General features: G+C 34.4%; 1 protein-coding gene across 1 annotated transcript; it reads right to left on the bottom strand.

The window, feature by feature from the left end:
• Positions 1–505: 505 nt before the first annotated feature.
• On the bottom strand, positions 506–27,293 carry LOC103998223 (branched-chain-amino-acid aminotransferase-like protein 1). The gene is made up of 19 exons (XM_009419638.3): positions 27,135–27,293; positions 26,857–26,955; positions 26,476–26,547; positions 24,032–24,124; positions 22,755–22,892; positions 20,150–20,208; positions 18,056–18,158; positions 15,422–15,610; positions 15,229–15,329; positions 15,063–15,117; positions 14,824–14,910; positions 14,651–14,702; positions 14,347–14,432; positions 6,728–6,781; positions 6,533–6,616; positions 6,380–6,451; positions 5,174–5,254; positions 1,736–1,771; positions 506–788 (listed from the first exon to the last, which is right to left on the bottom strand). The coding sequence occupies exons 1-19, from the start codon at positions 27,216–27,218 to the stop codon at positions 654–656; spliced, it is 1,680 nt and encodes a 559-aa protein (XP_009417913.2). The 5' UTR covers positions 27,219–27,293; the 3' UTR covers positions 506–653.
• Positions 27,294–27,761: the final 468 nt, after the last annotated feature.

Below are 27,761 nucleotides of genomic sequence, written 5' to 3' on the forward strand. Positions count from 1 at the left end.
ACACAATTCTAGTTTGATTCCAAATCGATCAGATAAAAAAAAGAAAAAAATCTACATATCAAATGTCCCTCCAAATGATAAATCTACCATTTCTAATAACTTAACAAACGATTAATCGGAAAGATATTTTAGAAAAAATTAAAAAATTAAAAATTCAAATAGGTAATTCAGGTTCAGAATCGAAACCCAAATAGTCCAACAGAACCGATGGTGGTTCCCACGATTCTAGAACCGAGACTAGGACTGCAACTACTAAACCCAAATAAAATACCAAAATGGTTACTTAATCAGTCAAAAAAAAAAGAAGCAAAAGAAACATGAATATAAATGAAGATGGTGGAAAATATGGAAAGAGTGGAATGAAAAGAATGAAAGAAAAGAAAAGAAAAAAGCATTTGAGTTATCTCTCTCTCTCTCTCTCTCTCTCTCTCAAATCCTAATACAAGGTGCATGACTATAATACATTCTAGCCTTGTCAAGGAATCCAAGAATTCATAACAGATGATGAAAAAAGAGTAAAACAAACTAGGATTGAGAGACAACCCATTATTATCCATGTTTAATAGCAGGATTCAATGTTGTGGGGGAGAAACCACCCAACGAAAAGTGCTGCTATAAGAGAAACTACAACAGAGCCAGTCAGATTAATGGCATTATCCCTCTGCATCTGCATGCGTGGGTATTGGCACACCAAGTTCTGCGGTCAGGGTCTTGTAGGCATTTTGTATTCTTCTCGTGATCAGACCAACTTCTCCATTGCCAATCACGCGGCCATCGATCATCACCACCTGTTTCAAGCAACTCCTGTCATTTTTTTTCTCACGTAAAATGAATTATTTATTCTGAGAACCATTATGAAAAGGTAACTTGATCTAGACCACATATGGGACACTCAAAGGTAAAACTATGACCAGTCAAGTCAATTAAGCCCTAGGAAAGGAATTTGGTCCCTAAATTCCATTCTTAAATTCACAGTGAACACTGAGCTGACAGAAAAAGAAAAAAAATCACTGGAGTTCCATTTGTGTGGTTATAAAACTTAAATTCCAATAAAATATTAACAAAAATGCGAAACTTGTAGGCCAACATTAACTAATCAGTCCATAAAAAGTATGTAGATTTGGCTAAACTCAAGTGCACCCTAGAACAGATGCTTTCAGTCTTATCTTTTATGTTGGGGATAAACGACAATGACCGACATATTATATATCTCATCATCCAATTGCAAGTCTCACACAAATATTCTTCTTTCTTGGGAAACAAGTTATCCCAAAACAATCTGTTTAAACTTAAAGCTACAAGATTCTGCCTTGTATTACAGGTTAGGAGAATGCAGAAACTAATATATTTTTTCTGTATATTATCCATGTTTGGATACTGATTAACTATCTAGAACCCCAATTTAAGTGTCATACATCGAACTTAAAGCAGTATATTATTGATCTTGTTCATATTTGCCCTTGTTATGATACACTGGCAAGGAGCTTCAGAACTGGTTGAGTTTAGGGTCATCACTTAAAATCGATTTATTCTAATTTTCATTGATGTCTGCCAGGCTTAAACTGAACAGTTTTTCCCCTGTCAACGCCTGAGTGTATCCAAGTCTTTCTACTAAACTGTTAAACTAGAAAAGCAAGCTAGAAAATTGTACAACCAACAGATGTATAACAAATTGTCAATAAAATTTTTGAAGAATAAAATTTAACAAAATAAATTAGATACAATATAAGCTTACTGGTGTAAGTTCACCCATTGTTCCAGTTGTCCAAACCTACAAATGATAAATACAAAGTCATCAAGCAGAGTTGACATTAGCAACAACTAAATCCAATCTTCTTAAAGTTTGAAAAAAAAAAGAATAATGGAGTGATATAATATGGTAAAAAGCTTGAAGATATATTTATCAAGTCATAAAGATTATTAGAGGACAACAGGAAATAACCACTCAAGAATGAAAGTTTGGCAATTAAAGTGATGAAAAAGGGTCATTACTAAGTCAACAAAATAATGTGCAAGAAAAATATCATCATACAACAGAGTATAAAATTGTGTTGTTGGTGTGATACAATATGGTAAAACATTACATTTCATAAGTAATAATTTGATAATTATTTGCAAAATACTAGGATTAGAGTCATTAAATTGGCATATGCCAGAAAACCCTTGATGAAATAAAAAAAACCCTAACACCAACAATTTCAGTCAAATATTGGCTTCCAAAAAGCACATGGTCCAGAGTCTCCCGACCACTGTTCTGAAAAGCATGCATAGTTCAGTTTTAGAGGGTCAGGCACCACAGTAAGCACTAAAGAGCTTTAAGTTGATAGCAGCTGCTGTGATAGTCTAGTGACTACTATAGTACCAATTGTGCTACTTGGTATAGTTACTGCTTCATGCCCAATTCCACAGTATCCTGTTTTTCAAACAGTTGAACCTTGACCGTTGTCTACTACCACTCCACGGCACCAGCCTACACTGATTAAACAAAAATAGGATGACTATATAAAATTTTGATGTTGATCATGTCACATATTTACTAATTTTATATATGACATCTACTTTCCATGCACCGGTTGATTTTTGGAGTTTGAATCTTTGTTGATAAGTTACTAGGTTTTCCTTGGTGATATAAATCACAATTTACATTAGTTGTGCACTTTGGGCATGTAGTGTCCCACTATAGCCATTTGATTTGAAGATCTTCTACCACCTATGTGCTACCATGGGTTATTTATAACACTGGTTGTATCACACTATGAACTTAGGTGTTGCTTTGCCAAATATGTTTCACCCAGGGAGGGTTTTATTAGCAAAGTTGTAAATTTTATTTTATTTCCTATTTCCTTTCAGCATGCAAGTGGTCTGGCCACAAATAATTATTTCAGGAGAGGAGTGGCAAGGTTGAGATTTCCTAGCTCTAGATTTTCTAGATCATGCCATGCTTCAAGAGCTTCAATTGATATGATTCATAGAACTCATCAAAAGTGCATATTTTATTGACTTATGTGGATTCAAATTGGACCAAATAATCGAATGTGAACTATTTAAAATGGGCTCACATCCTGACTGGAAAGACATGACCTGCTAACAGACAGAGGAGGCTTAAGGCTAATCAAACTTTATGTAGTCCTCATTTCTGAATTTGTGTGCTACTTTTTCAACATCAAATCACTTTTAAAGTTCTTATATCTTTCTGGTGGATACAATCCATTATAAAGTTATTCAATAACCATTATCTCATAATGCAGTTTCCAGTAACATTAAACAATAATATTTTTCCAATAATCCCAATTCATAATCCTTCTTCACATTGTACTCAATTCTAACAGTAACATGCTGTAACTGGACATTTGATATTGCATGACACAAGCCAAAGCCTAATAGATAACCACTATCTAGACATCCTCAAACAGCTCAATTTCTGATCATACTTAAGCAGGAGATCATGACAATAAAATCGCAAAACTGGTTGTTAGAAAAAATACATTTTTCTTTAACCAAATCACCAACCTAAAGGCTTACTATTTTCATATAAGAATTACTTGGAGCTTTAAGTAAGTAATAACACGCATGCTATGAGTACTGAAGGTCACAACCAGATGTGCACTGAAGCTCTCCAGTAGAGCTTTTGGTAGCAATTTTAAATTGATATTACAAAAAAAACTCAATTAGTATGCACATGGAAGGAAGCAACCTAATCACCTTATGTGAAGAAAATATAGATTATGCTATTCAAATCATACTGAACAAGCACCACATTCAATTCATGCCAGTTAGATTAACATGCAATATGATCATTTCATGGAACAATAGAGTCCACAGTGACTTTGTCTAATCACATTGCAGTTCACCTCAAAGAGCTTTTATTTTTTTCCTGATGATTGCATACATTTGAATACTTGATAACCATTCATTAGTTACATGACTGAGAACTACATCTGTTTTGCAATCTATCATCGATATCATTAACTCATTAATGTAAACCTTTTCCATCAATACGGAAACAACCAAATATCACATCACAGTCCATACAAGGAGAAAAATAAGATCAAGAGTTTTAAGATGGCTTTCAAATTGAGCTCATCTGTCCAAAGATGCATTTTTGTTTCTGGGCATGTACTTCACATGAACCACACAAGAGCAGTGGCAACATGAAAATCCACCCTATAAACACAAAAATCATGTAGTTGCTCCACCACATGGTTGAGAATTTGAGATTCTATTGAATAAAACCTGTAAACCTTCGCAATCAACTTTTCAAATTGTTTGATATTATTTCTTTATGACACATTTCCTCTCAATGTTCCAAGGTAGTTTTCAGAGGACAAACCTTGGGACAACCAAAGGTTGCACCTATGCAACCTGGGAGACCAGGGTTCGAGTCAATTAAATCACACCTACGCATGTTGACCCTCCCCAGACCCAACATTTATGAGAGTCTCATGCCCTTTTCGTGCTCAAGAATTTTTCTGTATAGACAAATGTTAAGTTCTAGTTTGATGTCACATGGCCCACAACCATAGCTTTTTTACTACCTGTGATATTTCTTTCAAGTTAAAATTTCCAAGGTTTACTAATTTATTCACCTTAATATCCTTAGCTTCTATATGTGCCTTGGGGATTTGACTTTTGCATTATTTGCATCTGGGACCAATCAATAGAGCATTTAAAACACTTGTCTTTCCTGCTATTCTTGCAGCACTCTTTAATGTAGGAGACCATAAAATCTTCATATGAGGCAGGTAAATGCAGATTCAGTTTGGTGATCGCCACACAGTTACATTAACATGTATATTTGCCTTAATGCTTTCAACTCAAGCAAACAAAGAAATAAAGGTATTAAAAACATAAATAACAGAAAAATAAAATTTACATATTAGAAGGATAATCATCTTGATAGCTGACAAGGTGTAAAACTAATAAAAGACGAACCACTTTGATATGGTTATTCAATCACTATGACTAAAGAAATATAAATTAAACACTTGATTGAATTTGACCAAGTTTCTGGATTTCATATTTGCATATCACATCTACAGCATGGAACTCAGGTGATTACAAAATGGAGAAACCATTTTGATATGGTTATTCAGTCATTTTGACTCAGGAAAAGGAAAGAAATATCAGACACTTGGACCAATATTTCATTTTCTGAAAATAAAAAATTGCATACCTCATCTGCAGCATGAAACTCAGATAGACTTATGCGTCGCTCATGTAGAATTAGATTCTCTTGTATAACGAGATCCATAACCTGCAATCAAGGAGGAAAATCATGATATACATCTAAAATAAATGCTAGTTCAAAATTGTTCTCTGACCCAAACTTCTTATGCATTACTAGTATCAGAATCAGTAGAACATCTGAATATTATCTTCCTCAAGACTGGACAAGAAAGATTTCAAGCAATCAAACTGCTCAATATTTTTATTATATGACTACATATTCTAAAATGAAGCGGTCTTAGCTTATCCAAGTAAAGTGGTTTTAATTATTATAACTATGGTATGCAATTTCGAATGGTACCGCCTGGTACGGACGGTACATATCGGTCCGACGGCATACTGGTATGCGGATCGCCCGCTACCGAACGGACTGTACTACAGTGCTACAGTGTTACACTGTAATAATGCTATATTGCTACAGTAAGAGGAAATTGCTCGATAAGCCCTGGTGTACCGTTCGGTATGCCCTGGTGTACCGCTCGATACGTCGGTACTGTACCGAGTCAACCTCGAAACACTGGTACGATACGATATTGCATACCTTGATTATAACCATTAATGTAAAGTTGCAGTTAAGGTTTGATGGTATATTTTAAAATGAGACTTCTCATCATATAATCTCGTGTTCAATTTTTAATTTATTTTTGATGGGACCATTATGAAAATAATTGGGGTATCTTATATTGGATCTTTTCATTTTCCAACATATCAAATAAATCATACCGCATAATGAGAGAGAATCTTAGGTGACTGATGCAGATGTCATTTAGTCATATCAAATAACCGAGTTAACTAGGGATGTCTGTAGGGCTACCTAGTTGGGTAAAGATTACTAGGTAATGCTTGGTACAGAACTTATATAAGTGCTATGCTGACTGTCAGGTCTGATAATATGAAAGATGATCCCATCTTCTTAAATTATGGAAGAATAAACATTATAATTCTCTAAAAGCACTTCTATCTTTCTACATGAAGTAGGTTTCCCTAATAATTTTTATAGTTGATATAAAAGATTTTCCACGAAACATTTATCCCATCTCTGTAGAAAGCTTTTCCCATGAAATAAATTTTTTGTCTTTCCACATGTTGAGGCTTCTTTCAATTTGAAAACTAACAATTGGCAGAGCTCAGAAATAAATATGATGGAACTCACAGTTGCCCGAGTTATGCCTGGAAGGCAGTAATCAGCATGAGGTGTGGATACGTGCCCCTTCTTTACCATAAACTGCAAAAAAGATTTGATGCATTTTAATATTTTTGTATATAAAAAAATTAAGATACATCTACTAATTAAAAACTGTCTCACAATGTTTGTGGCATTAGTTTCAGAGACAAAACCATCTTTGTCTAGCATGATGGCATCATCTGCATTGGCAAGGTTGCCTTCAATCTGTAGAATATGGGAGCTAGTTAAACCAAACCAAGAATTAACAACTAGAAAAGTGGTCTGAAAAAAAAAACAACTAGAGAAGTGCTGCTGAATTTCAAAGGAAAAGTGAACCTTGGCCAATATGTTGTTGATAAGATTGTTGTGATGAATCTTGGAGTCTATGCTCTGGAAGAAAGGTGCAAACAGATTATCTTAAGCACAAAACATAATAAGATGAAAGAATTTAGTTCAAATTATATAATGTTAATAAGAAAGAAGACAAAAAATTTACGATGAGTAAGGATAGAAAGGAAATACCAATTACTAACAGTGGTTTGCTTCTTCAGTCATTGTAATTATCATTATACACCCAAAGCAGAATACAATGACAAATCAATTTTCAAGTTTCATTTGTAACCTAGTAAAACTCCATCACTGGATAGATAATGAAAAGAAATCTCCCAGAACAATAAAACCATAAAATTCAAGAAAATTGCAATACTTCAAAAGGTTGCTGAACATTGTGTTCGTTGGCTAATTTGCTTATTTTACCCCTTTGAGATGAACTTTGCTTCCCTTAGACTAAGCCTGTCATTTGCTCATAGATTCTTATAGAGTCTCCAGGAATTCTGCAGAGCTGTTTCTTGGGTTCAAGCTCCAATTTGAATTTGTAAGATAGATCTTCAACCTACCAATTAGCCTTTTCCTAAACTTGCCTATGTAGATATTAGGCTTTAGTTTTCAAAGTCGATGTCAGTAGGTGTTGCTGTGTTTATGATGCAGAAGAAGGTGTCAAAGAAAGAAGGGACAAGAGATCAAAAGAAAAAGAGAGATGTAAAAGACATTCAGGCCATGACTCTACCCTGATTCATCATATGATACCAAAACTCTCATCATATGATACGTCCACAGCCCAAAGATATTATTCATATACTTTATCTCAAACCAATTGAACATTTTAGGTGCATCTGGATAGGATCTTAGCTGCCCAAAACAAACTCCTTAAATTTGGAGTCTATATCATTGATACATTTCCCTTGGTTTGATCATGCTTCTGAGATTTAGCTAAGATTCTGTTTAATAAAATGGAAAGTAAATAGGAACACAAATGGTTCTAAGATATGTTTGTTCAGGTTAGTCAATTAAATCTATGATCTGACGCTCAGATTCTGAACATTGTCAATGAAAATTAAATGTTTTCTTATTTAAAAATTAATTGCTCCTAAGCCTGACAAGTTAAATGTGTTATTTGGGGTTTGGGGGGTTAAACAATAAACATAACTGTAGATGATAAATATATTACAGTATTACCTATATCTTATTCTTGACCAACGATTTTAATTTCGAATAATACCGTCTGTACCGGGCGATACGTACCAGTACGCCAACAGACCTATTGAACTAAATTAAGAATATAATATCGGTACGGACAGTATTATTCGAAATTAAACCGGTACGTATTATTGATTATATTATATTATATCTTGACACTAAACCTAGTCACAAGGATATAATGTGGTCATAGAAGGATCGCCGAACTTGTAAAATGAAAAGTGGACAAGAAATGGAAATGGAAATCATTATTTCCCACTATTGATGTTTGGATTAAGGTCATCACATTCTCATTCATATTAAAGAAGCTAAATCAAATTACCCTTAGAACCCAAACTCTAATTTTTGACCTGGAATTTTTATGATTAGAGAAATATTATATTATGATATTGAGACCCTCCCTACAATATGATTAGACTAATATAAAATTAAATAACACAAGTACAGGTTAATATAAATTTAAAAATACATAAAATATAATATGCAATTAAATAATATAACACAATGTGCATATCAAATAATATAAAATAAACAACTATAGATTAAAAAATAAAGTGAAAATAAAAAAATAAGAATGTAGATATAATATAATATAATCAATAATACAAACAAATAAAAACAGAATATTATATATACAAAAAAGATAATTTTAAATAATTTAAACCTAAAAAATAATAAATAACAAACAAAATCGTAGAACCAAGGATTACAATTTCGGTCCGTACCGATGCACTGAGCCTTGCTCAGTATGGTACGTACCGAGGCATATCGACAGTATGCCTAAAATCATTAAAAAAATCCAAAAAATACCCAAAAAAAAAAAAAAAGTTAGATTAGGATTTTTAAGTTAGAAATAAATATAAATTTAGTATAATTCTAGCAAATAATATAAATTAGGAAAGAATAGTGCCACATCTTTTTCGGGTTTTGAGTAGTTTTTTGGTACATTTCGAATCGTCTTTTCATTAGTATTGAATTATCTACAAATAAATTATTTGAATTGTTAGATTATTTTTTATACTTAAACTTTAAGATTCAAATGAATTAAGTAATCAATCGATGGATATACTTGGTTCTATCACAAAATAAAATGATGGAATTCCACGAGTAGTGGATCGAGATCCTCAATCATATGTATCTGTATATCAATATGATATGTTTGTCGAACTCAATCCTGAAATTGATCTCACGGCATAGTGTACTAATATACCGTATGCCATTGGTACATCAATGTGGTGATAGTCGTAGTCTAATCATCATGAACCACATGTGATGAGAGAGTGAAATGAGTTGAAAGAGGACGGAGAAAAGGATTTAAAAACACTTTTCTAAGCTACAAATGATCAAATTGATCATTTGAAATAGGGCAATCTAAGCCCTTGATTGGTAATGGTCAAAATTCGATCGTTACTGTCACATCCTGAAATTTTTTTTTTTTTTTTTTTTTCATATATTTTCACACAGGCCAAATAAATAAACATCACTTTATTCATCATCTATAACCATTTATTACAATTCATTTATTCATCAAATTACAAATAGAAAAGTTAACTTCAAGAGTCATCCAAGTGGCTCTACCTAGCGGTAGAGGAATGTTCGCTCTCCACTGGAATCCGATTTAGTACTAGAGGGAGGCTGCTCTGAAAATCAAAAACAAAGAAAATTCAGCAACGCTGAGTAGGAACCCCAAAAGTCAAATCAAGATAAATACATGACCAAAATTCAATCAATCATCCCATTGGCGTATATCAAGTACCCGAAGGAGCACTCCCCCAACAGCGGATGGAGAGGCTTTATCCTACGGGATGAGTTTGTGTTCTCCCAACAGCGGATGGAGGCAAACTCATATCACACTCCCAACAGCGGATGGAGTGGTGTCCCACACCCGCCAAAGTGGGGACACGTTCCTCCCAACAGCGGATGGAGGAACCGTCCAGCCGCCACGTCTGACGGCCCGCTAATCCCCGAAGGGAATCGCCCTACCTGCTCTTGGCAGGAATATAATCTCACACTGGTCATATCCATTTCGGGATGAAATAACATATTTAAAACGTCTCTTTCAAAAATCATCAATATCAAATAATATAAATTAACCCTCAATTGGCTTGAACTCTAGTTTAATCGATTCAATTGAACTCGATTTACTAGAGCCTAACTGAACTGATCTCTAATCCTTATTTAACTGGTCTGGAACCACCCTAGACTAGTATAATTTAGACTAGATTAAGTTCAATTTAGGTTAAACTAACTTGAATAAGTCAATCAATTCGGAATCACCCTGAATTGATCTAGACTAATCAAGTATAGTTTAATTCAATCAATATTTGGGCTCAAGTTCAACAATAATATTGGGCTAGATTGAGCCAGTCCATCTATTGATCATGTGCATTATACATGATTGAGCATGCATTACATAAAACTGATCCAGCCTTAGCCCATGGACTAGTCATAGCATATACCCATTAACAACATATATGAAAACATAATAATGCATTAAAAGATAGATGAAGAGAAAAGTTTTAATACAAAGAAATAACATTCTCAATTTGACTAGAAATCATAAGACATTAAAAGAGGGACTAGGAGATAAGTTTTTAACACAAGGAAATAGCTTTCTAAATTCAAATAAAAATCATGTTTTCAACACATAAAATTTCAACATATTCTAGTCATATTTTAAATCATTCAGAATAATATATTTTAAAATTCAGATCAAAGAATATCAAAAAGGGATTTTAGATAACATATTCTAGTCTAACAAGATTTTAATCCAGATAAGATTAAAGATAAACTGTAATACAGAAAATATATCATATAAAACATATACCTTTTTAACATATTTAATTCTACAATAAAAACCTTAATCATGGGTCAGAGAATATTTTGAAAACTTTAACTGATTACTTTAATACAAAAAAATTTGACATTTAAAGAATTGATACACATTTTTCAAACTATAAAACTTTCAACATTTAAAGAATCAAAATAAAAGCTAAAACTTTTAAGAAAGGTAGGGAAAACCTACCTCTTGTCAATAGGGTGTAACTCCTCGTTCTCTTGTCAACAGGGTGTAACTCCTTGTTCCTCCCGCTGCCAGGCTCGACTAGGTGAGGAACGAAGGAGAGAGAGATCCCTCCCCTTTAAATAGGAGGTGAGCCTCTATTAAGGGAAATAAATTTTAATTTTCGTATTTATTTAATATAAATTATTTCCATTTAATATACTACCAAATATGATATCATCATATTTGGAATACTTACTAGTTATTTCCTTAATTCATATCAACAAACAAGGAAGTAGATTAGGATTTCCTTAAATTATAATAACAAGTAAGGAAAGAAAATCAATTCCTAACTTAAATATTTGATGTGATTACAGTTACTGATTGATATAGGTTGCTAACGATCGGATTTTTGACCGTTACCGCTAGGCACAGACCCCGAATTGCCCGATATGGAGTCAAGTGATCGATATCGCTTAGTAGAGGGCGGTCCGCATACCAATATCCTATCTGACCAATACATACTACCCGTACCGAGCAGTACGCATTGGTACAACAAATCCTAGGTAGAACGGAGTATAGGTAAAAGATAATATAAACTTGAATACAAGGTTTGCAATTTCGATCCATACCAATGTATTGAGCCTTGCTCGGTACAGTACGTACAGAGGCGTATTAACAGTATACTAGGGAATACCGACGATATGCCCAAAATGAGCTTAAAAACCTCCAAAAATACCTAAAAAATAGAAAAAAAATTTAGAATAGGGTTTTTAAATTAGAAATGAATATAAATATAGTATAATTTTAGCAAAAATAAGTTAGAATAGGGTTTTGAATATGATGAGCTTCGCTTTGTGTCTACGTTGTATAGGTTCTGTCGCATCTACTCAAAATCATCCACCGCCTTCCCCTTCCCCTTCCGTGTATAAATTTGACTAGTATTTCATCGAGTTCTATAATTTGAATTTTGGGTGGCATATACAAAATACTACTCCTTAGTCTATGCACCACCCTCAAATTATGTAGATGGGATCATCGACACCTCGGCATCGTAGCCATCATTAGTTGAGGCACTACTGTCCACGTCGTTGTCATGTCTTTGGATTGAGCGGGTTGTTGAATGCGATTGAGAAGATGTTTCATCACCCGACTCAATTCTTTCCAACGGTGCGATTGATGCTATTGCCTTTGCCTTTGCACGCTAGGCGGCCGATTGCGACGATTGTGTGTCTCTAGTTCCTTGAGAAGTCTAACTTGATGTTGCCTGACTCCTTCCGCCACGTTCAGACCTAGAGGGATCTTCCTTTTAATCTCCCAAGTTTGATCCAATCCACAAGCCGTAGCTTTATTAAGTTTACGAGAGTGAAAATGTGAGAACGAGAGAAAGATGTGAGTGAGAATGAATTTGAGAGTGAAACACTGAGAGAGTGATATAAGTTGAAAGAGGGGGGAGGAAAGGGTCTGAAAACCCTTTCCTATGGTTTAAATGATCAATTTAACCGTTTGAAATATGACAATCTCAGCCCTTGATCAGTAATGGCTGAAATATGAAAAGTACAGGTCAATAACGATCGGATTTCGATCATTACCGTCCAATACAGATCATGTATCGCTTGATACGGGGTCAGGTTATGGTATCGCCCGATAGAGGGCAGTCCGCATACCGGTCCCTTGTCGAACCGATACATACTGCCTATACGGAGCAGTACACATCGGTATTGCAAACCTTGCCTGAATATAAAGGCTATAATTATAGAAAAAACATAAATATTACAAAATATAATAACATGCAATAACAATGATATGAACTTATTACATAGAAAAGTAAAATACAATAAATTGATAATATATGTCAGATCTTGAAACTGATTATCATAAACCAAATATGTAAACTTGGCCATTTCATTTCAATCTCAAAGTACACAAACCAAACTTGCCATAGAATTGGTCATTTTGATTCTCATTTCAAAGATTTTTTAGTTCTGCTACCAATTTTGATTCCAACAATGAACCAAATTTCACCAACGTTTGCATGACAAGGTGGCTAACTAAAATTAAATTCCTTTCCTCCCTTTCCATTGTTTGATCATTGATGATGCTTCTGAGATCAAGCTGAACTGTTTTTTTGGTGTTGATGGTGTTCTTATTATACATCCATACACTGTGGTAGTTGCCAAGGAGGCTAATCTGATCCTGGTCACTTTTCTATGGGGAATTTAATTCCTTTCAATAGTTGGATCCTCAGAAATAAGATATGAAACTCCACCTCGCACACTATATTACTGTAGCACTGCTGTTGCGTGGATAGGATTCTTGTGATCCACAGACTATTTTCAGTCACACCAATTAAACTTAAAATTAGTCTAAAACTTAATGTAACAGATTTTCCAAATAAACTTCGAATTAAACTAGAACAAATTACTGATAACTGATAATGCAATAGTTTATAGACAATAATACCTGATCCTGATATAACAAATCAGATTTCACAAGCAATAATAAGTCCTAAAATACAATAAAATAAAAGAGATAGTCCTAAACCTAACAATCTGGACCAGTTCTAATTATTAATGAAGTAGGATTAAAACCTGGTTACATTAATATTGTCTGGTTTGGCATGATCATTCAGAATTTCTATACCAATAAAAATGGTTAGAGAATTTTTCGAACCAACCAAACTATTTTACAATTGAAACCAAACAAAAACAAGACAAACAAAAATATTATGGTGTGTCCAGTTTTTATGGCTTATTCATTTTACTTTTATTTGAACTTGATATAATCATCATCCATTCAACTTGTTTATCAACATAATATAATTTATAGTGTCTTTTTTAATAGAATTCTTAATGTTCTCATAAAATAATGGATAGGAGAATGGTGAAAATTTGATGAAAACAGAAAATATACTACTGTAACTTGAGCTTTGAGTACAAATAGAACCAAAAATGTAAAACATAAATATGCAGTTTGGTAGGTTTCAAGAAAATAAGAAATTGAACCAAAAATTTTGAGGTTGCACTACATTACAGAAACACATAAGAAAAGATTTAGGTGACAATGATGATCACATCCCTTTGAACATTACAGAAACACATAAGAAAATTTGCAGATGTGCAATAATTTTGTGAAAAATCATCACCCTTTTATAATGAAGCCCTGCCATTTCAATGCAATAAGAACTAATGATAGTAACACATTAATTGAACATATCTGTGCTTATACAGTATAAAGTACTGGCAAATTTATCATGCTCACCGTAGATCACTGGAACAACTTGGAGTTGTTTCAATCTGTTTTGTTAACTTGAAAGGTTAAATACTTCAAATTATTTAGTGCACTAAATGAAACCAAGATTCAGCAAAGGACACATCTAATAAAATCGAACAACACCACAACATTATATTTAACTTACATTTGGAGAATTACGACGAGTGGTTGCAGTAACCAATTTTATGCCGCCTGAATTATCATAGACTGGTGGTTTCCACTCAGCAAGCACTGCATTACCCAAAGAAACAATTTCTGATACATTAAGATTGTGAATTTTCATTACATGGGCATTAAAACCCAAATGTTCTGATCACATAAAAACCAGTTCATGTTTATTTTAGGCCTCAAAGAGTAGAAAACAAGAGAATAAATGGGAACAACTATAAAGATGATGCAAAATGAACACCAAGAAATAAAGATGCTAAAAGAGAAACTTTGAAGCCTACCAATTAAAGTGCATCCATAAAGATTAAAAGCCGGACTCATTCCAGATGTAACCTATGGGAGATCAATACAACATTATTTAAAGATAAATTCTGGCTATAAACTGTAATAAATTCTAGATGCATTTAATATCTAAAGTATAGTTGGATAATCGAAATCTCACTATGGCAATTACCTTATTGCCACGTGTTAGAGTGAGTCTAATATGAGCATTATCAAACATCCCATTTGAAATGAGTGTTTTGAAGACAGCTTCCTTTATCTGAAAGGGTGAATCAAAAAGATGTAAACATGTCAAGTAAACTCTATTTCGTTTCCAAAAAATGCCAAAGCTACCATTAATATTTTAATAAAAATAACACTTGTTATAAGGTTGAACAGCATAGCATTACAGCAACAAGTTTTAAATATCACCTCTTCTCGGTTTGGAACATTGCTAAAGGCTAAAGCTTTGGCTGAATCAAACAATCTGGTATACAGAGTGAAAATGAGAAACGAGAACATATTATCTAAGCACCCATTGTCACCTTGTTTAAGAAAGGATCTTAGAACTTAGAAGTAAACTGGATAATAAACATACCGATCCAAATGTTCATCAAGCTTAAAAACCTTCCCCTTGTATACACGAAGTCCCTCCCATGCTGCATCGCCACCTTGTACAACTGAATCAAGCACTGACACCTTTAAGAACAACATGATTAGACAGATAAAGCAATGAAATAAGCAGTTTGAATAAATGTAACAGGAAATGACAATCAGGATTTTTCCAACACCTTGGCATTCTCACGAGGTAAGAGCTGATCACCAACCCAAACAAGCAACTTTTCATTGGCTGGGACAGGAAGATGAGGAAGAGGTAATGAAGGATGCAGAGAAGATACCAATCTCCTACAATGTTGCCTGAGCATGTTGTAGAAAGGCAGACTTTGTTCTAGCAGGTCATATAACTCAGTTGGAAAAGTCTGCATTGTTTTTTTACATGAGAAACATCCAAAATTTTCCACTTAAATGTCAGAAAAAAAGGACAAATGGTCTTAAGCATTACAGCAAATGATACCAATATTTCAACCAAGGTTTGAAATATCGTACTATACTGGTATTTCGACCTGGGCTCGGTACCGGTACGGTACGGTGTACCAAGCAGTACAACCAGATGCATCGAGCACTGTAGTACTGCTACAGTATATTTCTACAGTATACTGATGCAGTACTATCACTATAACAGTACAATAGTGCACTGTACTGCTACAGTGCTACAGTATATTGCTATAATACCAAGCGGTACGATTCGATATGGCAGACCTTGATTTCAACCATACTAGAATGAATCAGCAAATTGTTCGACGGTAGTACATATTATGTACAGCAATACACAAGACAGTATAATTTGAAATGGTTTTGGGACTATGGCCACTTATTAAAAAAGCATGAACAGTTAACAGAATTTGATGCAAACTACGATTTAGGTGTTTCTATTTACTGTAGCTGGCAACAAAAGTTGACATAAATCCTGAATCAATCCAGAAGCAAAGTGACCATGGAACCTATGCATAGATAACACAGAAGAGTTTTTATTTTTTAATCACCATACAAATTACACTATAATTCAGTAGTAGGCCAGAAGTGGGGATTGACTCAGCAATAAATTGTATTTCAGAGTGTTTTAATCAAATAAGTTTAATTGCAGTTTGCTCAGAATTATGCCTAAGTAGTTTTACAATTGTGTAAAGAAAAAAAAATGAAATTCGCCCTTAAACATTCATGAAAACACACATTATATAGACTTATAGAGCAACCCAGCCTACATGACCAAGTAGCCTACTGCAAAGTTCTCAATTTAATAGTTCACCCATATGATCCACAACTACTCAAGCCCATCCTCATTACGCAAAGGGTTTAAAATGTAAAACTGACAGTCTTTTCCTCATGAACATGACTGCTTAGTCCCAACAGTCTCGAGCTTTCAAACCCACTTCAGGGTTACATTTTCATGCTGTTAGAGCTTTGATAACAATCGTTGCTTTGCATCGCCTCATCTGCTTGGTGTCTCATATCATCAGAAAAGAGGATTGGGTGCCGAAGAAGTGTAAAAGAGGATGGATGATTAACAGCTCTGTGTTTGAGTCACTAGTCTCAGAATTTTAAGAACTCCTGTTTCTGCATGAAGTTGGTCCTTAAGTGTTGGCAGCATGTAAAATGCAGCTGCCTGATGAAACGGGGTTGTGGCTGATTATCAAAACCTTAACCTCTTGGTAGATAGAGCTAAATCCAATATGATTTAAAATGCTGAAGCACAAGTAACTAACAGTAGGTACTCAACAAAACAAATGTATTACAGAGACCAACTTTTATTTTCAGATAATTGCAATAAAAACAGTGGAAGTCACAACAAACTACTAGCAGGAAGATACCATTCACTACAAAATAAAAGGCAAATTGTGTGTTTGAGAGCAGATATGAGTAGAGGAGCTGAAAGAACAAAGAGGGGAGGAAAACAAAGGGTCACTAATTACAAGTGAGGAAGAGGAGTGGAGCAGAAGTGAGAAGAAGAAGACTAGGGGTGCATGGAAATAAATCTTGTCCTTGACTGATGAGTGTAGCTTCAATTATAAAATAGAAGATTCTTTTATCATATTATATTTTCAGTGGCTTTACAAAAAATGCCAAAAAAATTCTCAAGCAAATATTATCTTTTGTCTACCAGTTGTTTGGCATAAGGGAAAGATGTAATTACGGAAAAAAAATGGTAATAAAGGAAGTTGTTATCAAGAAAAATAGGATCGAAATGAAATTTTCACAAATGCTAAACCAACTACAAGCACCTATATATTATGAAAGGCATGTACACCATTAGAAGTGCCTCTTGACACTGGCAGGTTTATTTGTCTCCACATCTTTTGACTTGCTACAAACTAAAAAATTAATCAGTTTATATTGCAAATACCAAATATCATGTGATGCCAAGATTTGTCAACAACTAGGTCCTCATTTCTTCATTTCATCATAGTATCTATGTTGGTTGAAACTCTTGTACAATCAGCAAAACCAAATTGGCTCGTTGGGCTATCATAAACAATCTTGAAGTTACATCTCTGCCCATCCTCTTGTGGCATTATGTATTACTACACTCATTGTACTTGTTTCTGCATAATAAATTAGAGTTCTTCAACATGAGTTTCTACTGTCCATGCCATCCTTCTCTCGGTAGGTTATGCACATTTCCAAATGGTATATCCAACTCAATCAAATACACTAAAAGATATTCTAAATCTCCCTATCAAAACAATTTTTCAATATGAGCTGCATCAACACAAGTGCAGCTGTCAACAAATTTAAATATGGGGACAAATAACTATCTTTATACAGAAACATGGTTCTCCAATAGACATTGAAAGTGGAATTCTTACCACAGAATACAGGTGTGGTTTTTTGAAACCTGTCGACTTGTGCACACTCCCATACCACCAAGGCGCCCAAATTCCATCAATTGGCTTTGGACCAGCTTCCCACCTGTAAATCCAGGCAAATTAAGAATTGACTCCATGATATGAGGAAGAAGAGATCAAATGACAAAAGAATACACATACATTTCTTATTTTAGAATTTAAAAAAACAGTGAAGATTTCCTAAGCATACTTTAACCTTGAGAAAGCAAGATATATTTATTCTTTAAGATGGAAACCATGATACTTTATATCTGAGTGATGGTGTACAAAAATATAAAGAAAGTAATTCTGCCTTTTCATAGAGTGCAACAGGAAGGCAAAGGTTTTAAGTTTATGTTCAAGTTTGCCTTCTTCTTGCAACCAAGTGGGAGGTGGAATGTCAGTACACAACAGATTGATTATTTCTTCATGTTTACATACAAACACATATTCTTAAGCAATTTTTCCCCTACTTTGAGTAAAGTCCAATATCTTAACCAAAAACAATAATCTTAGTAGACTAACTTAGAAGGTAAGAAATAGTTCATAAATGAAAAATGATGAAATGCAAAGTAAAAAAAATTAAATGACAATTAACTTTCATGTTATTTCCTCTTCCTCAGTGGTCACAAAATAGAGGACAACACATCTATGTACGTGAATTAATTCTGGGTAGCTGCACTGTTTCCTTCAACATGGTCACAAAGATGAAAGAAACAAATCTCCACCTCCCTCAGATAGATGCGTGCGATAGTTTCTAAAACAATATCATCTTATACAATAACCGTGATCTCAATAACATTTTACGCAAAAACATAAAAAAACTATGTAACTGTTCATTAAGTGGTTGATTTCCTTAAGAAGATCAAATCTATGTCTTAAGGTATTCATGTTTGGATCCAAGTTTTGAATTGGCAGTTAAATTCTGTTCAATAATTGTTACAAATAGTTGTGGGTCAAAAGATGGAGTACAAGTAGGGAATATGTGCTAAATGCTTTATTGTAAAATTTTTTACATAGTTTTCCAAGAAAAGTAATAAAGGAAGGCCACACTTTAAAATTGTTTCTCTAAGTTTCATCACACTAGGCTCAAATACCAAAAAGGTTCTTGCATCATTTTTAGATGAGTTAGGCTAGTGAAGCAAATCGAAGACTGTCAGCTAGATTATAACTTCCACATTTGGTGCTTTTATGAAAAAGGACAGAAGTTGGTCGATATGTTTACAGGAATGTCATAATCTAGCCTGCCTACAAGTGATGAGTTGGTAATATACAAATCTGAAGTTATACATGATAATTTGATAGACAAGGAATGAAGTCATAAGAACGAGGAGGTTCTCATTCTAGGTAAGAAAAGGATTGTCCAACGCTCAAGACTTCTATCAGTGCAGGGTTTAGGGAGGATCAGTACATATAGTTTTACTCCCATAAGGAGAAAAGGCTGTTTTTGTGACTCATACCTAGGTCATCTAGGTCGCATAGAAGCACCCTAATTGTGATGCCAACACTAAATAGAAAGCCATAGGTTATAAGCAACTACCTAATAGCTATATATTACTATAATTAATAATAGTGAAGAAATAATTAATAGCATTAATGGATATGCATTTCAAATAGAATCTTGACAACAGTCATTGGGATATTTTTAAGAAAATAAAGATGGAACATTTAAAGGCAAAAAAATATATTAGAAGACAGACCTTCATAGGAAAAGACCTAAATGGTAATTTCAGAGAAAAGGGAAAAGAAGGAATATGACAAGCAAATGGGAGCCAAAGATGAAGTATGAAATGCCACCTACAACATGAAATATTATTCATTGTAATTTGTACACCAATTCATTCTTCTGAATTGAACCTTTACATTGTACATTAGAAGTTTAACACTGTAAGCCTAAAATCTGAAATTTCTATGCATTACAACTAAAAAAGTCAGATTTTAATTTACAAAAAAATATATTACAATAGCTTGTAATCTTAAATACTTGCAAGAGTATATACTTCTAGCATCATCATAGTAATTATAATTGATAAATGACAACTCAGAACAAGTGATCAAAAATCCATATGACCATACTTGAGCATTGATGTCTGAAATGGGATATCCAAATCTTGACAAAGACCACGCAGGACAGTCTGCAATGTAGTGAAATTAAATTCCATCAAGAATGATTAACATAAGGCAAATATTTGTCATGAAATCATGAAATTTAGCAACACCACGGAGATGGATGAGAAACTAGTGATAGACATGTTCAAATTCATCTGAAACTAAATGGAAGTTGTGACAACCATACAGGGTGGCCCATCTTTTCTAAAAGCACTTGAATATTGCAAAGCATGCTAAGAAAATAATCTGCCACCTGTGTTAATAGTTTAACATGATATGAAAATAAAATTAAAACCTTGTGTTGTTGAAGCATTGTGTTAAAATCTAGATTATAAAAGGAATGTCTGTCTCTCCATATTAAGATGGAACATTTTGTTAAAATAGACAAATAATTTTAACAACCAGAAAAGAGAAATATAGGAAATTAGATTGAACTTCTCCATGTGTTCGAGAGTCTAGAAACTCCAAATGCAATCCCAAAATGAAAAAGTTGATGTTTACTACTAGCAACCAATTCACTGGAATAGACTTTTCTGTCACATAAAGTGGCATTGTGGTAATCACAAACCTATAACTACCACTCTAGTCCATCAAAAGCACTTGTGATTATCATCAGCTTGGCCTTCCAAGTGGAGAGAAGCTGAGCTAATGGTGAAAGAAAGGTCGAGTTGAAAAAGTGGACATAAGTTGGTTTTTCTTTGACGCTTATTTTCGAGCACAACCAATTCGTATTTAAATCCCTTTACTTGCAATAGTGCATCTTGGATCAGACCAGGGGTCGCAATTTCGATGTGTATTGCCTGGTACGGGTGGTACGTACTAGTCTAAGAGGATAGCGGTACGCGGACCGCCCTCTACTGGGTGATCTTTGACCCCGTATCGGGCGATACAGGATACATGGTTGAAATCCGATCGTTATCGAGACGTGCTGGTTGGTACGCCACGGATTTCGACCATTACCGAGGTGTACCGATCGATACGCCCCGGATTTCGACCATTACCGAGGCATACCGATCAGCATTTTTGGACCACTACCTCCAGGTATTTTTGGAGGTTTTCAACTCTTTTTGGGCATAATGCCGGTACACATCGATACACCAATATAAACTGAAATTGAGAACCTTTGATCAGACAATTATGTTATGTTCAGAGTCCTACTCATGGCAACTGGGTCAAATTTAGAGAAGACCAATCAATTAGGGAACCAGGGACTCAACTTACATTTAAGAACCTCTCATATCAGTGGAGTATTCATAAGCGGAACTATCAAGTATGTACGAGCTCCTTTATTTTTACTCAACAAATGATGTCAAAATATTATAGTGAAATCTCAAAAAATAAAGGTTTCATGGGCAAATATTGACTCTTTATTGTTTCATTCCTAGCTCAATTCATGAGTACTCATAATAAGCAATTTTGTTCTCGGTATGCTCCACGATCCCACCCAATGAATTATTTGGATTTATTTTCAGTAAGATCCTATGCTCAGAGGTTTCATTGTTTCTGTACCTTCCCCATTAATATGGTTAATTCTGAACTCTTTGATGGAGCTCCCAACAAAATTTGAGAATCGATCTCCACAACTTTTATTAACCCAAGGCTCTTTATTATTCTTATCACTTTATTATTTATAGTCATTCAGTATTAATGCTTTATCACATTTCCTAATATGAGGTAATTCATAGACCATACATGTTGGAATCATATATCATTGATATTTTTTTTCTCTGTTTCTATCATCCATCCATTTATCAAATAAAAATAGAAAGAAAAATCTTTAACAATATTGTTTTAGATACTATCGCAGACTCACAGTTACATTGAACAATAAGATTGAATCTACCAAAGATGCTGATTCTGGTCCATCAACTAGTTTTTCACTGTTCAGCCAAATATTTCTTAGTATTTTTTCTGGTCCAAATTGAAGTTTTATACCAAATAACTATCACCAGTATCTTTAATTTCTTTAAATCATATGTAATATCTTTAAATTTCTCAAGCTAAGCTGAAGGTGGAATCTCCAGCTAGCTTGAATTTAGGATCTCTTAATCAAGGATTGAAATATCGTACCATACCGAAATTTCAACCTTCTTTCGGTACGGTACGGTATGGTACTGTATACCGAGCGGTATATTATTTGGTATATATATATATATATAATCTTTTATTTATATATATATTATATATAAATAAAATTAAAAAAATGTGCGATGTCGCCTCTCTTCTCCCTAGGCAAGGTGACGTCACCGAAATAATATATATATATATATTATTTATAAATAATATATATATATATTATTTATAAATAAAAAAATACTGCCCGGTAGCGAGTAGTCCAAGTACTAGACTCCTGTCGGACTGGTATGTACCGCCCGTACCAGGCGATTTCATTCGAAACTGTATACCTTGATCTCAATATCTCTGGCCCCGCCTTTCTTTCCATAAACAAGATAAAAAAGACAATAAGTACTATCACCAAAGGCACGTCCCTTAAGATAGTTTAGCAGTATTATAACTAAACAAATGATGAAGAAGTTTATGTTAAAAACACAATAACAAGAAGCAAACTAACCTCAGGATCTTTTTGTAAATCATCAGCATCTATTATAGGTGGAGCTTTACTCAATTCACAAAGCTCACTGTATATCGATACAAGATCTCCCAAACCCAGCTCAAGAAATGAAGGTGATACAACTTTATTGAATGATTGCTGATGACATACAAAAACCACACTGTCAAATGAGTAGGCAAACATATTAAGAGGATGAAACTTTGTTTCCTGAATATATCCACGCCAATCATTACTGATTAAAATGTAATCAATTATCACAATATCAAATAGCCTATATTGCAATTAAAATAAATCCAGTGTAGCATATCTGAGAAATGTGTTTATAGATCTTCAGACAAGTAACCAATATGTGTAATTATTAAAAGGACTCTAACCTGGAAAGACTCTCTGTTAAACTTGAATAATGTTCAAGAGACAACAATGCAGTGTCTGATTAATTCAGAACTGTTCAATAGCTTCAATAACTTGAATAATCTGTGTTTCATTGTTAGTTACTATGTAAAGCTCTACAATGGGCATCGTGTCTTGGATCTGCCTCTCAGAATTTAGTAATTTCATATTCCTAATGAAAATATTGATAGTTTTCTACTCATACAATATCTGAAATGCCACAAGAAGTTACCTAATTCAATATAGTGCCTTATCACATAATACCACTGACTTCCAAATTTGATGTTCTGAAATTTCCTGAACAAGCCTACTCTCTAAAGGCACAGGATGGCTGCAAGCCTTCAGAAAAATACTGTTGCTTTTGGATTCCAATATAACAAGCATATGACCACCAATTTTAACAACACAAATGTCCCTACAACCACGATGAGCATGAGATGACGATATCGAGTTATAGTTACACTGGACCTTTAGGCTAACCTAAAACATCCTTCCAATAGAGTCTCCTAAGGAGAAATTTGCTGAAAGATGACAGGCAATACTGGAAATTACACAACCTTTGATTTATAAATAGTAACCAATATTTAATGATCTGGCCAAATATCAGTATCAAAACATGTAGTTTACCAGTATAAGGTCATTCACTTTTTATTTTTTCATCATTTTATTTGGTAATACTGGGTGGTAAATGTCAGTGTACTGCAAAAATATTCCAGTATCATGGTGGTCTAAGAGGTTACAAAAACTAGTATCAACCAGTTTCAGTAAATCCTCTCTAATCAATAATCAAACATCTTATATAGTTAGATTTTGGAGTAATATAAAATTGCATAGAAAATTATGGCTAGGCCAAAAGGAAAAGTCATGTTTCACAAGGTGATATTTACCAAGATATTAAGAGGATTACGTATCAATATAAAATGCTTTCCTTTCCTCATCAAATCATTCGACAAATTCGGAAGTCGTTGCTTTGCCATATGCTACAAAAACAGAGAATCAATATAAGAACCATGATAATTGGATGCTAACAAGATAATGATACTTAAAAAAAAACTCATGATACTAATCCCACTAGCCAAGTTAGAAATTTCATGTTGACAAGTATATAGAGAGAACTTGAAAGCTTTTCGAAGAAGGTTATCAAATTAGTTCATTTCAAACACTATATTGTAGTAGCATTAAGTTACATGACTGCTTTTTGCTCTAGTTGGTAAGCATATCGCAAGAGTTAATTAAAGACCAATATGGATAAACCTAAGAAAATACAATTGTGCTTTCTTTAAAGAGAAAGCATGCATACATCCATCACCTTTCACAGTCAAAGTCAACTAGAAGAATCATTTTTTCATAACAGTTAATTTGTAAACCAGTTTGTTGGTCAGGCTGGTCCAAATTCTTCGGCCGGTTAAAGAAATAGGCGAAGAAAGTTATTGACTTAACTACAAAGGGCCATGTTTCTCATTTTTTGATGAAGTTCATATCATATGTAAGCTCCAATGAACCTGCTGGATGGTAATGATCACGTTGCAAAATAAATATATGGACTAGTGCTAACTACATTTTTATATAAGGATGGGTCATTCGAGCATATGTAAATAGATGATTATATCGCAGCATAAGATATATTAAATAATTCAAATCGATTGATGCATTACTCTATTTTGAGGTAGACAAAAACTAAGACATGTTTACTGTTTTCAACGCACTCTCATAAAACTCATAAATTATTGGACAAGACAAGCCAAGCTTATGCTGCTGCACCTCACGCTTTTGCACTTGGTCTGGGACCTAGCTTTGGCCTTTGATTCTGTGGGACTAGATTGAAGTTTCTCAAGTTCAATGTACATGAAACGCCAGTTTTTACTCTGACGAGTATCTTCATCAAATTTTCCATCTTGTTGAATAATTAATCCAAATGAAACATTAATCTATATCTGATCTGATTTATCAATTGGGTGATTGAATGTACAACTAATTGGATTATGAGATTGAAAGGTCAATCCATATCAAGCACAATCAAATCAGATGAACTTTCATCTCATCCATTTGTAGAGTCTAATCCAAATCATGATGAAAATAGGCTTAACATATGTTTATCTAGCATTTGGTCATGCCTCAATTTAATACTCACTTAGACTTCCATGTTCTGAAGTAAATCCTGTATTGATGTCAAACGATATTTAGAATTCTCTAGTCCAACCTTTTAGCAGGATTTAGTTAAAAAAGTGGCTATCAATAGAAAAGTATAGTTAAAAAAGTGGCTATCAATAGATTTAGTAGGATTGGATGAATCTGCAGTCACATCCATTGTATTCAATGGTTCAATCACTTGTTTTCCTACAATGGGAAAAGAGAAATTTAGCAGTGAACCAATATGTTAGGAGCTAGTTGTAGAAAAAGGGGATGCCATCAACTTTATGTCGTTCCTTTCATGCTATTGAAGATGGTCACCACTGATTCCTATCTTTTATAATCCTTATGATCTTTCCTTGCATTAAGTTTGTCCTCCCTTTGATCTTAGAATTCTTCTCATCCAACATCACTGAATATGATATTCAGACATTCTTAGCTTATCTGGAAGTTTTCTTGAGACAAACAAAGCATGCAATTCTTATTGACTGGGTCTTTCTTTAGAAATCAAACATCATGTCCCATATCATTTTCACCTTTCTCCTGAGCTGATGTTGATTCTTTTACAAACTGGATGACAGTAGCCTACAACACTATTTATCATAAAATAGAAAACAACATTGAATATGCTGCTCAAATTGTCCCATCATATCTTTGACAATCTAACTATGAAATGTCATGTAAGATGCTCTTGAAACTTTAACCAATAGTTGCAATGAGAAACAAACAATAATTGTAAATAATGTTGTCTCATACATTCTAATCCATGTTAAAAGGCACATAAGCAGTGCTCATTAAACATACAATAACTTCAAATAACCAAGAGGTAAAATTTCTTGCTCAAAATTTTGGCATTACTCGACTCTAACAACTTCATAATTTCTAGTTTTCTACCTTTTCAGATTCACAAGTTTTGTTTTATGGCTGACTCCACTGTAATGAGAAAAATCCATGATAATAAACAATAATAGATATTATTCATAAAGTCATAACATTAACTTCTTTTACCTGACAAATACAAGTTATTCCTGCAATATAAACTGTAAAAACATGGTCACCCTGAAACTTCTAGCAAATTCTTTTAACATAATTCGAAAATTAATATATGTAGCAAGTAAAGATGGAATTTGCTTCAAAAGGTCCAACATAACTTTAATTAGCAGTTTGATGCAGGGGGTGACAACGATGGAAACTATGGTACCTTGCAGTACCGGTATTTCTTCTCTCCGGGCCCAAAAATCACTTCCTTGACTACCTTATTTCCATCGGAATCCTACATCACATTCGAAGCGGTTAACAAAAGAAACAGAAACAAAACATCAATCGTCTAACAGAATAACGTGAAGGCCATTAGCAAAGCCAAAAAGAAGGCATGGATAAATGAATGCAAGACCAACGGAAGAAGAAATATTGCTAAAAGATGGATAATCAATAGAACTACTTAAGAGATTCCACACAAGATTATTATTCGATTAACTCCGAAGAACAAACCACAGAGGAAAAGGCGATCCCCGTGCTTTAATGCTTAGCACTGGATCTTTCATCACCTCACAAAAAGTATAAAAAGGGTTCTCTTCATTACCATCTTGGACAGGAGTTCATCGCGGTAGGGCCTCTCCAAGCCAGTGACCGTCAAGAAGTTTGCATAAAGAGGTTCATCAACCACCTGCATGTCGTCCCTCTGGACCAGGAAAAGAAGAATGAGGACCGGCAGGCCATCAGAATCCGGTGGCAATGCAAATAACGTGCCCAAGAATCAAGAAAAGAGTCGATCCAACCACCGGACCACGATCGAACGCTTGGCGGGTGCAGAGAAAAGAAGAAAGATTGGACGGAGGGGAGCACCAGAGCGGGGAAAACCTGAGCGAACGAGTACATGAGACTGGTGCTGAGGGACCTGGGGGCCGACCAGGAGTGGATCACCTGCACCTCCTCAGTCGCCATGGCCGTCGATGGGGGCGGAGCTCGATGGCGATGCTCGACGAGGGCGGCGTCCTTGTCAATGCCTCCTCCCTTTCGTTGGTGTCATGCTCCTTTTGTCTCGTAGCGAATCGGGCCTGGCGTGGCCTTTTAAATTCGTCCCCGCTTCCTTCACCTTTCTGGCCACTGGATAGAAAATGTGGGTCCAATGCAATTACAAGTAACGACCAACAAAAAATGGTGTACGTAAGCGGGTTCCCAACTCCCTAGGACGAGAAGAGTTGGATGAGCTGGAATCCGAGATCCAAGAAAGTTACGCTGCCATGCCTTTTTTAAAGGGCAACAAATCACTGTGATAAATGATAATTAAATAATTTTAATTATATGTATGGCCACAAATATATGTATTAATCAGAGATGTGATATATATATATATATATATATATATATATATATATAAGACAAATAATTAGATTAATAGAGGGACTGCAGGCACCCTCCCGAGCACGTGCCAGAGGAATAGAAAACCTGAAGCAGAACTGAAATGGATAATAATTTTGTGAGTGC

Source organism: Musa acuminata, chromosome BXJ2-9 (assembly GCF_036884655.1).
Source record: "Musa acuminata AAA Group cultivar baxijiao chromosome BXJ2-9, Cavendish_Baxijiao_AAA, whole genome shotgun sequence".
Classification (NCBI taxonomy): Eukaryota; Viridiplantae; Streptophyta; class Magnoliopsida; order Zingiberales; family Musaceae; genus Musa; species Musa acuminata.

Excerpts from the sequence above, each read along its gene's own strand:
- LOC103998223 (XM_009419638.3), bottom strand. The coding sequence starts at position 27,218 with ATGGCGACTGAGGAGGTGCAGGTGATCCACTCCTGGTCGGCCCCCAGG. Across the intron at positions 6,782-14,346 it reads CTCGTCGTAATTCTCCAAAT|AGCATAGACTCCAAGATTCA; the intron begins GTAAGTTAAATA and ends CCTTTCTTCCAG. Across the intron at positions 1,772-5,173 it reads AGTTTCATGCTGCAGATGAG|GTTTGGACAACTGGAACAAT; the intron begins GTATGCAATTTT and ends TATCATTTGTAG.